This window comes from Trachurus trachurus, assembly GCF_905171665.1.
Source record: "Trachurus trachurus genome assembly, chromosome: 11".
Taxonomy (NCBI): domain Eukaryota; kingdom Metazoa; phylum Chordata; class Actinopteri; order Carangiformes; family Carangidae; genus Trachurus; species Trachurus trachurus.
In genome coordinates, this window is record NC_139904.1 from 18,400,649 (window position 1) to 18,416,623 (window position 15,975).

General features: G+C 44.2%; 2 protein-coding genes across 2 annotated transcripts; one reads left to right on the forward strand and one right to left on the reverse strand.

Moving 5' to 3' along the window:
- The first annotated feature begins 877 nt into the window (after positions 1-877).
- hey1 (hes-related family bHLH transcription factor with YRPW motif 1) lies at positions 878-3,841 on the forward strand. Its single transcript, XM_083981587.1, has 5 exons — positions 878-1,060; positions 1,290-1,365; positions 1,475-1,558; positions 1,682-1,763; positions 2,067-3,841. Exons 1-5 carry the CDS (start codon positions 975-977, stop codon positions 2,735-2,737), a joined length of 999 nt encoding a protein of 332 aa, XP_083837713.1. The 5' UTR covers positions 878-974; the 3' UTR covers positions 2,738-3,841.
- A 3,664-nt stretch (positions 3,842-7,505) lies between these two features.
- stmn2b (stathmin 2b) lies at positions 7,506-15,637 on the reverse strand (the record flags this gene model as incomplete). The annotated part of the gene is made up of 5 exons (XM_083981786.1): positions 7,506-7,565; positions 8,508-8,699; positions 9,321-9,493; positions 9,602-9,697; positions 15,619-15,637. The coding sequence occupies 5 exons, from the start codon at positions 15,635-15,637 to the stop codon at positions 7,506-7,508; spliced, it is 540 nt and encodes a 179-aa protein (XP_083837912.1).
- Between the last annotated feature and the right edge of the window lie 338 nt (positions 15,638-15,975).

A 15,975-nucleotide genomic window follows, 5' to 3' on the forward strand; every position in this document is an offset into this window, starting at 1 on the left:
GTGGAAGGGAGAGAGGGGAGAGAGGGGAGAGGGGGGGAAGGGGGGCAGTCACGGACCGAAAGTCCATTGGACCGCTGTCAAAGTTTCTGCCAAAGATCTTCTACGGTTTTGAAGAGCAGTCACTCCAAACCCTGCCCCCAAAACGGAGGGCCAAAGAGTCAAAGAGGGATGAAGATGTTTAAAAAAAGAAAAAGTTAGAGGGTGAAAGGTCGTGACCTCGGAAACAGTAGCTAGTTGACAAAACTGCCCCACTCACTCGCTCGCTCACTCACTCACTCACTCACTCACTCGCAACAGGGCTCACGCAGCAGTCGGAGCTTTTGATCTTGTTACATGAGCTTCATCAGCGGGTGGAGTCTCTGAGCTGCTGCTTCTCGGCTCAGGAATCTCAACTCTCAAGAAGTAGCAAGTAGGCCTACTTAAAATGTCCAGAAACGACCTGGAATGTGTAACGTGATAAAATAAACCCCGGGACAGCTGCAGTCTGGACCCTGATGAACTAAATTAAAAGGGAGAAAAACATTTCTGTAGAAACAAAGACGTCTTTAAGATAGGGCCTACGTTCATAAATAAGTTTTATAGCTCCATCAGATAGTACAGTGTGTTTGTGTGTATTTTAAGAATGAGTTATGGTTGTGTTTTGGGTTTCATTGAGTGAGACCAAACCTCAGGCATAAATTGTTCTTCCGAAACACCCACAGAGTGAGCTCTCTTTATATTTTTCCTCCTCTCAGATTTTGTCAAAGCGCACCGGGATGTGCTTGGGCCAACTGCGCTGTCAGTCAAACCCACGGCCGCTTCGCCATTGGCTGGATCTGTCCCGGTCCCCGCCCCTATTGGCCGACAGCAGCGTTGAAATGACACCGTGGGAAAGCTGCGCGCTTCAAACGGAGGCGCTGCGGGCAAACCTGGACAGACGCACGTCTGGCAGACAAGGACTGAACACACTGAGGGACTATTGTGGACCATTGAAAATGAAGAGGAATCACGACTTTAGCTCCTCGGACAGCGAGCTGGATGAGACTATAGAGGTGGAGAAGGAGAGCGCAGATGAAAATGGGTAAGTTTGGAGTTTAATTGGCTCTGAATTGTTTGGTTTTTTTTTCCCACTTTTTTTTTCTTTTTTTTATGAGATTCAGGTTAGAGGATAGTGAAGTGCGCAACACGGCTGTAAAAGTGAACTACCATACGATTTATGTATTTTTTTTTAAATGTTTTTTATTTTTTATTTTATGAAACCTAAAGTCAAGATTACGACTGAAATCTTCGCTTTTTCTCACCTCTTTTAGTGACATGAGCTCTCCTCTCGGCTCCATGTCTCCCACAACATCAACTCAGGTGCAGGCGAGAAAGAGACGTCGAGGGGTAAGTGAATCTTATTAATATATTTACCAAGAAAAAAAAGGAATCCATTTGATTCTTCATACGCTACTATTCTGTAAATATCTAAAGGACGTTTGATGTGTCTCCTCAGATCATTGAGAAACGGCGCCGGGACCGGATCAACAACAGTCTGAGCGAGCTCCGCAGACTGGTCCCCAGCGCCTTTGAGAAACAGGTGAGATCAAACAGATGTGTAATATTTGTACCAGCAAACATAAAAAAAAAAACACTTTGTCCATAATGTAACCATCTGGTTTGTATCTAACTGGATCCCTTTTCTCTCCCTTTCACATTAAAGGGCTCAGCCAAACTGGAGAAAGCAGAGATTCTGCAGATGACTGTTGACCATCTGAAGATGCTTCATGCAGCTGGAGGCAAAGGTGAATAAAACACCCCACACTTGTTGCATTGACACACTGGGGATAAAAATCTGGACATGAAATATTTTCCAATTGGTTTCCATGAAAATCTAAGAAAGAAGGTTATGACTGAATCATGAAAATGTTTTTTTCCAACAGACCTGGCAAATAAAATCTTACTCTATTTACTCTGTCAGGCTTCCAGAGCCGAGGGCATATTGATTCATGTCAGAGCTCCTTCCAATCTGGACAAACTTGTTTTGGACAAACTTGCACATCAGCTGACTCTGTAACTAATCAGCTGTCGTCTTGCTCTCCCCTCAGGTTACTTTGACGCCCACGCCCTGGCGATGGACTACCGCGGCCTGGGCTTCAGGGAGTGTCTGGCGGAGACGGCCCGCTATCTCAGCATCATCGAGGGCTTGGACAGCACGGACCCTCTGCGCATCCGCCTGGTCTCCCACCTCAACAACTACGCCAGCCAGCGGGAGGCTCACTCCGGCCTCAGCCACCTGGCTTGGGGGTCTGCGTTTGGATCCCCCCCTGCCCACCTCGCCCACCCCCTCCTCCTCCAGCACCAGCAGGGGGCACCGTTGGCACCTTTACCCCGCAGCACCACCAGCAGCCCGCAGACCCCTCTGTCGTCCGCGTCCACCTCGTCCACCTCGTCCTCCTCTTCGTCGTCCTCGTCCTCGTCGGCCGCAGAGACTCACATCCCGGGCAGGCGCAGCAGTAACGCCACCCCCCACTCGGATCAAGGGCCGATCCGCGTCCCCCCAACGACCGCCGCTCCCACCACCGTCCTGCACCACGCCTTGGTTCCCTCGTCAGCATCCAAGCTCTCCCCTCCCCTCCTCTCCTCCCTCTCGGCGTTCCCTTTCCCCTTCAGCGCCTTCCCCCTCATCTCTCCCGCCGCCACCATCAGCCCCCCAGTCCCGACATCCAGCGTGGGGAAACCCTACAGACCCTGGGGGATGGAGATAGGAGCTTTCTGACTGAAGTGAGCACCTCGACACAGCCTGCGTATAGACTCTACTCACTACCCAGCTGAGCTGGACTGTCAAGAACAAGACTTTTTATTTTCCCTTCTAAGAAAGTACTATTTTTTCTATGATGTTGACATCCCACAGAGGATATGCATAGCTATAGGATTTGTATTTTCTTGCTAACGTATTGTGTTTTGTATAGACGAGAAAACAGCGAGGAGGGAGACCACGACTAAAAAGCAGCACAAGTGATTTATTGTGTTGATTGGTCTGTGTTCCTGCCCACCCCTTTAGAAGTTTTCACCCACTGCTGTCAGCCTATCAGGAATGGCTTTTCCAGATGGTCAAGCAGTTGCCGTCCGTCAAGTTCCTGGGCGAAACTGTCCCCCCCTTTGTTCCCCCCTCCCCACCCGAGCTGAAACACCCAGTGTTGATGCCCTGGTTATACAGAGAGAGGGTGGTGTGAAAGGAGGGCTGGAGGTGGTAGAGTCACCCCCTTTTTACAGCATTTTATGGGGTGGAATAACCGAAACCAGGTGTTTGTTTGACTAAATACTGGGAACAGAAGTTAGCTACCAGCTTGGTTGAAATAAACTTAACCATGATTTACCCACAACCTCTTGATGTTCAGATGGCGCTCTATTGTTTAAGCTTACTTCCTCAAGTTATGTTTCCTCTCTACAGTAAATTCTTCTTAACAATCAACGCTTCACACATGTTTTACCTGTTTTTACCAGCTTTTCCAGTTTTTTCTTATGTAAATGATGTTAGGAGGATTTTTATGACCTTGTCTCTTGTGTTTGCTCAGCAGAGCAGCGTTGTCAATCAATATTTACAAAGAGGGAGTCATGCTTTATCCATTTAAAGCAGTTAAAGCAGTAAAACAAGGCAGAACTGTTTTGTTTTCATCGTTATTCTCTTTAGAGACATTTAGAAATTCTAACTCATTGCTTCCCCCCTGATGTTTGTGGCTCTCCTGATAAGCATCACTCTGAGTTTGTATATTTCATGGTTTTACAAAACACAAGCGAGCACTGACAAATCAGACTTTTCAGCTTTTCAAAGTTGTTGCTGGTCGTGATGACAACTTCCCTGTAATAAAAAACTTCTGATAAATCACCTGTGGCTCTATCAGTGTGTGTTCTTCTTATGTGAGCATTTGCATGTCTGTTTGTCCAAGAGTGTCTGAATGTATTGTTGTGGTCATGCACCGTAGTTGTTTTCATGTGTGCATAATGTGTGTGTGTGTGCACTCGCAGTACGTGGCGACGCCTGGTATCAGATGAGGCTGCTTGTTTCTCTCAGCAGCCCTCTGTGTGTGCACAGGAAACCATTAACAAGGAGGGGATATCCTGGACAATAGCAGCCTGGCTGGCCCCATGCGCTCCGTGGGAACTAGAGGAGGAGGAAGGAGGGAGGGAGGGAAGGTTGGAAGAGGATGAAGAAGCAGAGGAAGGAGGGATTGAGCAGAGAGTAGGAGATGGAGGGAAGAAAGGAAAAGGAGAGGGAGGCCAAAAGGAGAGAGCAGGAGAGAGAGACTGAGAAACTGTGAGAAAGGAAGTGTGCAGAGAACGGTTTTGTCTCCTTGCCATCGTTTCAGCCTGCACCAGCTGCACCTTCTGTTCTCGGCTCCTACACGCCGTCTCTTCGTCTGCTGGACCCAAATCTTTGTCCCTCGCCAAAATATCCTTCCCTCTTTCATCTATTTGTCTCTCTCTTTCCCCTTTGATCTCTTTCGTCATTCTCCTGAACCTTTTCCTCTATTGCTGAGGATGATGCAGGGCCAGGTAGTGATGTAAGCCTCACTGCGGCCAAAAGCACAAGGTCCATCACATTTTCAGGCAAGACAACTTGTCTTTTGTCTCCCCCTGCTGGTCGTAAATGGTACTTCAACACTGTGGAGAAAAAAAACTTGTTAGGATCCATAGAAATATGGGATGTCTTTATCTCATTGAAAATAGCCACACCATAGAGTAGCAATACTAAATATCAAATTTAACTTGAATGTACTAATATTGCTGAATAGCACACTACAATATATATGCGAAATTATTGGATTAATGCCCATTATTTAGATTATTATTTATTACCTTGATCAGTATTATAATGTTGTAGCACGTAAAGTTGGAGCTAATTTTAATATTCTAATACATTTTTATTTGTCATTTGCTTTCATACAAATGAAACAAAAATGTATATCTACTAAAATGGACTATACTTTTAAGTATAGTTTGGTAGAGGAATAATAATTCTTTACTGTTTATGTCTTTATCAAAGAGTAGAAAGTGGAAATACTCACATACTCAAGTGAAGTGCAATGTCTGTACTTGAGTTAAGTATACGTTACTCAAAATAGTAGTACTTAAATACAGTGACAGATGTAAATATTACATTTATGTATATAAAGTCAGATTTATTATAGTTCAGCTTTATATTTTAAAATGTCAGGCCCTCAAATTAAAAAGACACCCATTGTCAATATGATTAAACTGTTTTAGGACATTTGGAGCTGAAATTAGTGAAATAAGAAATTGATTAGTTAATTACTCAACTGACTGAAAATTAATCAAGAGAAATTAAGGCATTTTATTAATTTTAAAGTCACTTATCACAAAGCATCCGCTGGTTAAAGAGTGGTAAATGTGTGTGTTTTCTGTGAATGGGTCTGTTTCACAACAGATTTTGTCTTGTCATAGCAGGGGAGGCACAGGTGTAATTAATACTATAACAATGACTCTGCATCACTGAAGTGGGTCAGTCAGCCAACAAACAGTGAGCTGCTGTCAACAATGGCCGGTGCCCTGAAAAGAGATAAATGAATCATTATGAACAATAGTTACAGTTGCTTTTGTCGGTGTCATCTCTAAAATAACGACTCTCCAAACCAGTTTCATTCACTGAACCCCAAATCTTTATTAACCACTGCTTGCTCACAAAGATATATGTGGAGAGGGGGAAACACACAAATGGACAGAGGAGAGAGAGAGAGAGATAGGCAGGCAGGATAGTCACTGTCTGTGGTGATCAGTTGTTACACACTGTGACGGTGTTTGTGTTGGTTTCTACTTCACATGGCACAAACGTTTGGTTTATCGACCCGCCCTTTCTGAAATACACACACACACACTCACGCACACACCTATGGGCCAACCGTGCGTGTGTGACCGACAGGGTTCAACCTCAGGCTTCAACACCCCTGGTTACTCTGATACTTTAATACACTCATATACACCTTTTACAGATGGAAATACTGTGTTCATGAATCATTGTTGCAGTGATACCTGTTATGGCTTAAATATCTTTCTCGTGCCAGCCGTTCAGTGGCATTTACAGTGTCGAGGAGTGAAGTGCAATGGTTCCAGTAGGTGCCGATGATGTCGAGCACTACTCTAGCCTCTATGAAATGGAGGAAGGTGGAAATTATTTGTATTGTCTCCAGTGCTAAGATTCACAGTAACAAGTCTGAACTCAGGTGCTTTCTTAGGATGCACTTTACCCTCAGCCGTGCCTTATTTTACAGTAATATGTGATTGAAATGTGATTTGGAAGTTTGTTTTTTTTAGGAATATAAGAGGCCCGCCATTGGTCAGGGATGTTATTTGAGCTTTCCGGTGCCAGATGGACAGAGTTTTTAGCGAGCTCCTCCTGAGCTCTGTGCTGTGATTGGCTAAATGCCTGCCCATGTGGAGAGCGTGTGAGTGAGTGCTTCTACAGTATGTATATAGTATGTGGAGAGATGAAGAGGCTGCAGACGGAGGGAAGGAGGATGAAAATGGGCTCATTAAATGCTATAGTGTTCTCCTGTGGTACAGTCACCATCTACCTCACAGGAGTGGATGTGCAGCGACGGCTTGCGGCCCACCACCAAAACGCAAACTGTCCCCCTCTTCCCCTGGATGCCAACTCTTTTCCTGCGCACGTCCCTCGCTAATTGGAACATTGGCATAAACTGGATGGAAAATCACCAAACACATATCCAATTTTTCTTTTCTTTTTTTGCTTCCAGATCTGAGGGGGTCAAATGAGTAAGTGCCCACTTGAAGGGACGGGACGGGGGGGAGGGGGGAGGGAGCCAGGATGCGACGCATGGGAGGACGCAAGCAGTCACAGCGAACATCAGCTAGCTGGCAAACTCACAACAAACACCTAAGCCTGTTACCACACAAGAGAAAAAAAAAGATTCTCAGGCTGAAATGAACAAACAGAAAAAAACATGAAAATGAACAAATTATTACATCCATATATATGCAGGGAGAGGAAACTTATATATAAAAATGGCACACTGCAATCAATACTTTTGCTGCTTGTATCGTACTGTATATAACAAAAAAAGAAGTATTTACAAAAAACCAATACCCACTGTCACTTGTCAATTAGATTTTTTTCTTCTCATTTGAAACAAGAGCAAAAACATTCTTTTTTTTTTTGGGAAGAGTGGGTGGGAGACATTAATTTTCTTTCTTTGTTTTTGTTTCTTTTTTTTTGCAAATCATTTTCACTTTTTTGTTTTCCACCCCCAACCCCGTTTGAACCTCCCGCTGTCTGGAGGGTGGTGTCTCAGGCTGTGGTAGTTTCATAGTAGTATGGGTGGACGGAGGAGGGGAAGGGGGGAGTATGGCGTAGGTGGGGAAATGTGGGATAAGGTAGTGGTGAGGGGGAACAAAGGAGGAAGGAGGGAGGAGGGAGGAGGGAGGAGGGAGGGGGTGTTCCTCAGGGTCGGGGGAGTGGTGGTGATGGGGGGGGGTTAGAGGTGGGATGTAGAACCAGTTGGGGCTTCTCACGCTGTCAACTCTTCTCTTATTTCCTTGTTCCTGCGCACCTCCTGAGCATGCCTCTCCTGGAAACACACACAAACACACAGATTGAGGTTGTTTTTTTTCTTTGCTCACTGCACCATTTCTCCTCTTTGACTTTTGCAGTGACGTCTTCTTTCATTTTCATTTTCTGCCTGTCCCCCTCCTGTCTCTCCTGCCCTCCAGGCACTGGACTGCACCTACATGTCTTTGTCAAACCCCTCAGTGCTTCCAGATGTACCGTCCGTCCTTGCGCTCATCTCTCTTGTCTTTTTTTCCTCATAATTTTTTCATGCGTGTCACTTTTTCAAAAACGTTTCTTTCTCTCCTCCCATCTGTCCCCCCCATCTTCATCAGGTCACAGTTGTTACTGCATATTCAAATCAACTGCAGCTGTCGCATGTGCAGCTACCACAACCAACAAATCTGACGCATGACTCTTCAGAGTGACACAGACTGGAAGTAGTGAAATATGGTCGACATATCCAATCAAGCATATGTTGAAATTAATTATGTTAAGTGGGAAGATTTTAATTAAAATTCACAAATGATATGTCCCTAAGATTAGAAAACATCTAAACTAAACACTAAATCACTGATTCCGTAGTGTTAATTATTTTAAACGTAGTGAGACGTTTCCCTCTTATTCTAAATGATGTGAACACCACTAAATGATTTGGTTGAATATATTTACAAAGGATTGTCAGTCAAAATGTTGTTTGGCATCTAAAACTGTCTCAGTTTGTGATGTTAATATCTCATGGTTATGTAAATCACAGACTTCTAGCCTTGTTGTTTATAAGACAAACGAATTATACAGTTTGAGAATATTAATATGTTGCAGCATGGTAAAAAGGCTTAAAACAAGGATTTACAAACTCAACCTAATGTTACATTTACCAGTTAAATAATAAATAAGATTTTTTTTTAACTAAGTCAAATTGAATAAAGGAGATGGGACTTGGATCTTAAATTGTGCTCCTCACCTTCTCCTGCAGGCGCTCCATCATGGCAGCCAGGTAGGCCATCCGGTTCTCCTCGATCTGCTCCATCTTCAGCTGGAGCTTCTCCTCAGCCATGCGGCTGAAGTTGCTGTTCTCCTCCATGGCCTTCAGCAGCACTTCACGCTCATGCTCCCGTTTCTCTGCCAGGGCCCGAAGTACCTGTGCCTCCTGGGACTGGAGGAGGAGGAGGGAGAGGAGGAGGAGAGGGAGGAAGGGGGCAGGCAGCAGAGAAAATGAGTCAGGGAGAAAGGTGTCGATAGCAAGACAGGGATTTAAAAAATATTAGTCATCGATTTTTCCTCAAATTGAAGCATGACTCAGAGGTGGTTCAACACGTTAAATATATAGATGCAACAGAATTTTCTCCTTACGTCCGTCATCTTCTCCCGGCATATTCTCCAACTTATCTATAACGGACTGTATATTGACCTACAGTATTGGACATCTGGTGTTATAAAATCTATGCCATTGATTGGGTGATTGATTTGTTGGTGGGTTGCTGGATTTGCCAGATGGGGGACTGCCTGTATTGACGGTTCGGATCAATGATACGCAGGAATTAGCCGGTGTCAGGTTAGATTTTTCGTGGCAGTACCAGTAGTCTATGTGACGCACAATTGACCAAACAACCACCACACATCAAATTAGATGTCCTGAGAAGTCAACTATTCCAGTAATATTGTGTAAACGTGGTAGGTTATATAACAGTTGTGTTGTTGGTATCGTGGAAGAAAAACTGAAACAATCTGACATTTGGCAGCTGAGCACAATGACAATGACTGGAAACATCCTTACTCTCCTTCGGTCCTCAGCTGCCTCCAGTTTCTTCTGGATGTCCTCCAGGGAGAGGTCCCTCTTCGGGGGGTTGGTGATGCAGTGGGCAGAATCAGACACGGGGGAGGTTGGCTTCAGGATGACCTCAAAGGCCTGGCCTGAGGCTCGCTTGTTTATGGGCTTGATGTCCATGTCTGCGTGTGCGCGCATCAATGAGAAACAAATAAAGAAAGCCACCGTTAGCTCTTTGTCACTCTTCATTCGAATGTGAGGAATATGAAAGGAGTTATTACACCACATACCGTCAAAGTCACCCATGATGTTTTTGCGGGTCTCAGGATACAGACAGGAGCAGATGAGAGAGAGAACTGAAATCTCCTTCATCTTCTCTTTGTAAGCTGAGGGAGTAAACAGAAAGACGTCCGTGTGTTAGTTTGTCGCACACTTACAGCTGCAACTGCCAGCATACATGTTCAAAGATGAGACATCATTAACCCACTAACATACAAAAAGATGAAACATCATTAACCTACTTCCACCTCCACAGGAGGTCCTTGATCAAGATTTTTTTTTTTGAGGAATAATTATTCATTGCATCCTTTTCAAAAAGAAAACCTCATCAAAGGCTGTCTACTGAAGCCGAACTGCCCTAGGTTTCTTGGAGATTTTGTGGCCTTTGTTTTCGCTGCACCGCGAGGGGAGCGGGATGGATGTGTCCTTACTTGGCCTAATTTCCCCACCAGCCAAGATGCTGCCTCCCCACAGGATTCTCCACACATCATTAGCTATGCTTTTCATTTCAGTCTATTATTTATTAACGTAGCCAGACCAACGCCCTATTGCCTCTCAGCCATTCTCCGACTAACTCCTAAAAAAAAAAACATCAGAGATTAGTTTGCACTTTTCAGGTAATTTGAAAAGCAAAGAGGGTTTGGGGTTTGATGCTGGAACAATCTTTGGGCTGTTTCTTATCACTTTTTGACTGCAGCTTATGTATACACAGACTAATAACCGAGGATTTAGCTTATCAGCATAACACAGCAATATGACTGTCCATCCCATGGTCCATTTATAGTCCAAAAAGTTAATAACGCTGAAGCAAAGCTGGCACCAAATCACACTGGCTGTACTTGGCAACGTGCAACCTGCTCAAGAGGGCGGGACAAAGTGCTCCAAAGGGCAGACAGCAAAAAGAAAAAAAAGAAAAAGAAAGGAACAACCAACCTTGTCTCACCTTGATTTTTTTTTTATTCCTGTGTATTTGGCTGCTACTACTTTGTAATATGAGCCTCAAGTCCCTGCAGGGAGAACGGCAAAAAATATCTGCAACACACTGCAGCTTGTGAAATATTCTGCTTTTGCACATGGCTGCCGTGTTCTGTCAAGGTACACTGCCTCATGGTGCAGATTTGCATGCCAACTGTCATAGTATGGCATAATTCATCACCTAGAGCACACAAGGCCTGCAGGGCTGAAATGTGCCACATTGATTCATGATTTGCAGAAGGCTTACAGCTGCAAAGCCAGAAATGAGATTTACTGTGAAAGAGCCTCTCCATGGTGGGGTACAGTGTTGAGAGTGATTAATCCAAATCCTCTTCCTTACTCTTATTCCCCACTCACTCCCTCTTCTTCTCCTCCCTGTGTCTCGCTTTCTGCCCTGCAGACTGGCAGACGCCACAGTAATGTGATCAACTCTCAGATGTAGCTCTCACTACTCTCTGATGGCCTTGTTAACCCCTTCCCTGAGGAGGAAGTGGGAGAGGGTGAGAGCATGGAAGGGGTGGAAAAAAACAGAAGAAAGGAGAGAGGGGTTGAGTTGGAAAGGAGATAAAGGTGGATTCGGGTAGAGAAACTGAAAAGTAAGAGATGTTTTCTCAGATGAAAGGAGCGTCAATGCTGAAAGATTGGGTGGAAAGCAAGAGAGCAAGAGAGGGAGGGTGGAAAGGCTTGGGTGTTTGGGTGGGGCTCATAAACATGCTAACACCTTCCTGATATAAACAGAAACCACAGACAGGAGGATTAAGATTCAGTGAAAAGGGGGGCAGCTCCCAGTGGGACTTAAAGCCGCCATCTCCTGCCCCCAGGAACGGCCTAATGGACGCAGCCACCTCAGGTGGATGGCACTTTAATTTGTAATTAGTGGACCGCACCATTTCTGCTGACAAGAGGGGGAGAGGAGAGCTTTTGGAGGGTTGTCACACACTCATTAGAGGCTGTGTATATGTCAAGACCCCAGCAGCCATTTTCTCCCACACACACACCCCCACTTGACAGCTCAAGACTCAAACAGTTAACAATTCAGTGGAGCACGTAATTTGGGTTAAGTGCTTACTGAGCAGATCTGATTCTTGCTTAGTGGTTGCCAAGCTCTTGTTGCAGCTTTTTCTCTCTTCAGGAATATTTTTTATTATCTTTTTTTGAGAATGACCGTGCAAATTAATTGTATTGCTGAGTGAGTAGTTGATAAATTTAATAGTAGTACCTCTATGCTGTTTGTTTAGATATTTGAAGCATGCAAGATTTTTACTGTGTCTATATTGGAGGAAATATTATTTCTTTGTTATCTTGGAGGATATAAGCATTCACTGTGATTTAAACTGAGTTGTAACTGTCTAACTCAGAGCCTCAGGGATATTGCTTTTATATCCTTAATCAAAAAAATATGAGATTCTCTACTCTGCAAAAATATGATATTGCAAGTTTATTACCCCAGAGAGAAAATATCTTTTTCTCCTGTAACCGCAGTGGTAATAAGCTCATTCCCTGTAGCTGACACTCATAAAAGTGATAAATGATCCTAGATGGCATCTTTTGTCAGGAGAAGTCCAAATATGTCTGTTCAGAAATGTTGTCCCACTTTGTCCTACGCGTTTTTCTTCCTCTCAAAATGAGCGTACGAGATGAAACAATCTAACGTCAGACAGGGATGACACCGCTTTAGAGCTTCCGCTCCATTCAAGCAGGCTGGTTTCAACCAGTCAGCTCTCCATCCTCGCTCTCAGAGAGCTGCTCCTCCTGTCCCGACCACAGACACACAGCCAGCAAACTGCACTTCCTTTTTCAATCCATCAGCCAAAGAGTACAGATCATCAATATCTTCTGTCCCTCCTCCCCCGCAGGCACCCCTCTTCTCCCCCCCACCACCTTCTGCATCTCCAAGCCCCCGGTTCATCTGTTGCTATTCTCCCTCTCACTCCCATCCTCTCTCCATCTTACTCTGTTTTGCTATTTTTCACCCACACACTCTGCATCTCTTGGGAGCTGCAATTCTGCATTGGCACAAACTGCCACACCTCTGTTTGGTACTTTTCCTGCTTTATTTCCCTCAACCACATTCTTCCTCCCTGCCTTCATCTTGTCTTAAAAACACCAGCGTTATAAAAAATTTAAACCGAGATTGGTGCTCGAAGAATAGAGTGACTTTGGGCAAAAAGGCACAAAGTGAAATATATATATGAGAGAGAATGTTGAAAAAGGCTATGAGCAAACTGCCTGTTAAGACCAACCCACAAAATATGACCCTGTGAGGTGCAGCTTTTATTGCCCTTCTCAGATCTATAGCTCCACAGCAGCATGGGCTTGGCATCTGCCTTAGGTGCATGCAGGCCCTTTACAGGGCCACCCGACAACAATGCAATCATAAAATTATGAAGGTATTACTGCATTAAAATTGGCTATTAAAGAAAATGTTATGGCACCCATGGTGATCAAAGGCAGGTTCAGTCGTTCGATTCGTAAGTGCTAAGCTTTTGCAGAACTGTACCATGTATCCGCCCAATAACGATACAAGCTAAATTTCTTTTCACTGATTTCCTTTATTTTGCTTCATATCAAATCAAAAATACCTATCACAGTTTCCATAAACTTAGTGTTGTGTCCTAAAATGTCTTGTTTTGTCTGACAATCAGTCCAGAAATCAAAAAAATATTCTGTTCATTATCACATAAGACTTCTACTTTGCTTGAGAAATGACTTGAATGATTAAGCAATCTCAAAATCATTACCTGTTAAATTTCCCCTCATTGACTAATCAATCAGCTGTAGATCAGTAAATCCAAATTGCACAATGATTTTTGTGTCACAAAATCCAGGCCACATGTCCATGGTGCAGAGATAACTAAGATGTATAAATGACCCAAATGCTGAAACGTCTGGAGTGTCTTATCCAGATGTTGATGTTCACTGGTGACAAACAGACCATGAGCATAATGGTGTTACCATCACTGCTGGATTGATGTCACCTCTTCCTCTCAGCCTCTCTAGGAGCAACAGTCATCCGAACCAGTAATGAGGGTGTGCTGCATTGATCGATGGGAGTGGATGATAAATCAGGGTGAATTATGGGACTTTGGAGCGTTATGCATATGGCCCATGATGACAATAGTGATAGAGATGTTAAGATGAGAAATATAGTTGGATTCGGACTATAACTATTTGCCTAAAATTGATGGCATTGTTGTCCAAGCTGCTTCTGTTTCTGTGCACAAAGGAATTGATTTTAGGGCTTTGGCTGAATGACCACACCTAATTGGATATGACAAGACTGCATGATAAGGATCAGGAGAAGTGCTTAGAGGTCTAAATGCACACGGGAGTGGTTCTGAGCATTAGTTTATTAGGGGAAATGTTGATCCATTTTTTTTTTAGCGCAGAGCCCGTCTCTATTTAATACTATCCTCAAATCCCCCCAAATAAACCCGCATAGTGCTATTTATTCTGCGTGATGGCCCCTTAATGCCGCAGTAAAATGTTCATCTATCTGACACATGAATTAAATTCCTCATGTGTGTTCTACAATATCAAGAGCGCTCACGTTTGCGTAAATAAAATGAAGTCTGAATGAACTCGACGACCTGCCGAGTGCTGACTGGCATGGTGACTGCTTTCTCCCTGCTGTCTGCTCCTGCCCATCCCATCCTGCCTGTCCACAGCTCAAATCATGGAGGAAAAGAGGGGGAGGAGGAGGAGGGGGAGGAGGAGGATGAGGATGAGGAGAGGGGAATAAATATAACAGTCAGGGTTTGGATGCCGGTGTCCAGACACCATGCCTTACCCTTATCCGTACTGCTGTCTGTCTGCATGTCCCTCCATCCATCAAGTGCCCAGTCAACCAGAAAGCAAACACACTATCCCCTTGACTGGACACACACACACACACACACACTACACCCCTTAAAACAAACACAATTATGATTACCCTTTACTTCTTTTACATAAAGCCTACAGGTCACATCTAGTGTTTATAGGCCTGGATGGTTCCTCCCTTGATATGAAAATTCATGGATTGACACAAATACAAGGCCTTCCAGCTGCCATAACATGCACTCATTTTTATTTCTCCATATATCCCACCAAAATGCTGTAAAGCCCCTATTTGAGGCCTGATAATAATGCAGTTATTGAACATAATAGGCCTACATTTACAATCAATAACCGTCCTAACAGGATTGGAGGCTGATATGCCTGAGACGACATTCATTTTCATCGCCAGTCGTAAATTCCTCCCTCCACTGCAAAGCAATTCTGGATAAGGAGGATGCTCTGTCTTCTCTCTCTCCCTCCCTCCCTCCCTCTCTCTCTCTCTCTCTCCTCTCTCTCATTCATGCCTTTAGCGGTCACCCACAAAAAAAATCACTTCAACTGGCTTTTAGTGAACAGCTACATAAGATGGCCCAGTTTTTTCTCTCTCTTTTTGATGAGGAGGATTTGTCACGGTGAAATATTTGCCACCCTGGAGAGCGGCTGGCTGGCTGACTGGCTGACTGGCTTTGAAGGGAGCCGAGATGTTGGGTGGGGTCGCTGGCGCTGCATTATGCTGCACGGCTCTGAGTCAGGCTGTGAGGGGCAGGTGCGGCAGCCAGGCATCGACAAAATGCTGCTGTGAAGGAGGGAGGGGGGAAAACATCGGCTTTTATGATTCTTGCTCTTTTAATCCGCTGGCTTTTAAGTGGATTAAAATAAAATTAAAAAATTTAAAAAAAAATGCGTCACCTCACCCATGATGGTTGATGATCTGAATCACAACCTGGCTAATTGTGATCAGCATCTATTTATATGTAGGTAAATAAACTATATTTCCTAAATATGATTTAAAGATTAAATGCTTCTTCATTTTTGCAACTTCAGTTTTTCAGAAGTGACTTGCAAAAGGAGTTTGGCCGCTCCCTCTCACCAAACCCTCAGCATCCTTTTGTGCTATGGGTGTCGCCACAGCCTCTCAGCATCATCAAACCTGCGAAGCCGCTATCTAAGAAAAAAAGATCTTAAAAAATAAATAAATAAATAAAAATCTAATGATAACAAGTGAAAAACTCACCGATTGCGGTCTTAGCCATTTTTCTGTAGTAACGGTGGTGCCGGGGCGGGTTGACCGGAGGAGTGTGCGTCGGTTTCTGGATGCTGTATCTCGGGGTGGAGGGACTGCTGGTAAGGCACTGAGTCAGCAGAGACTGGGGCTGCTGGTGCGCCTGGTGGTCTGGAAAGAGCTGCGTGAAGTCCGCGGGAAATAACTAGACCCAAAGCGGAAGTATGCAGGCATTACTTTCAAAATAAAAGCATGAATAGTGCTAATGTGCCATTATGAGGACGTGAAGTGACACAGTTAAATGTAGGTAATGGCATAATTACCTACTTTGAAATGAATTGCAACTACTAGTTGATTAGTTGACAGAAA

Coding starts and splice junctions, on each gene's coding strand:
- hey1 (XM_083981587.1), top strand. CDS start 975: ATGAAGAGGAATCACGACTTTAGCTCCTCGGACAGCGAGCTGGATGAG. Junction 1,559..1,681: donor CCAGCGCCTTTGAGAAACAG/GTGAGATCAAAC, acceptor TTCACATTAAAG/GGCTCAGCCAAACTGGAGAA. Junction 1,764..2,066: donor TCATGCAGCTGGAGGCAAAG/GTGAATAAAACA, acceptor CTCTCCCCTCAG/GTTACTTTGACGCCCACGCC.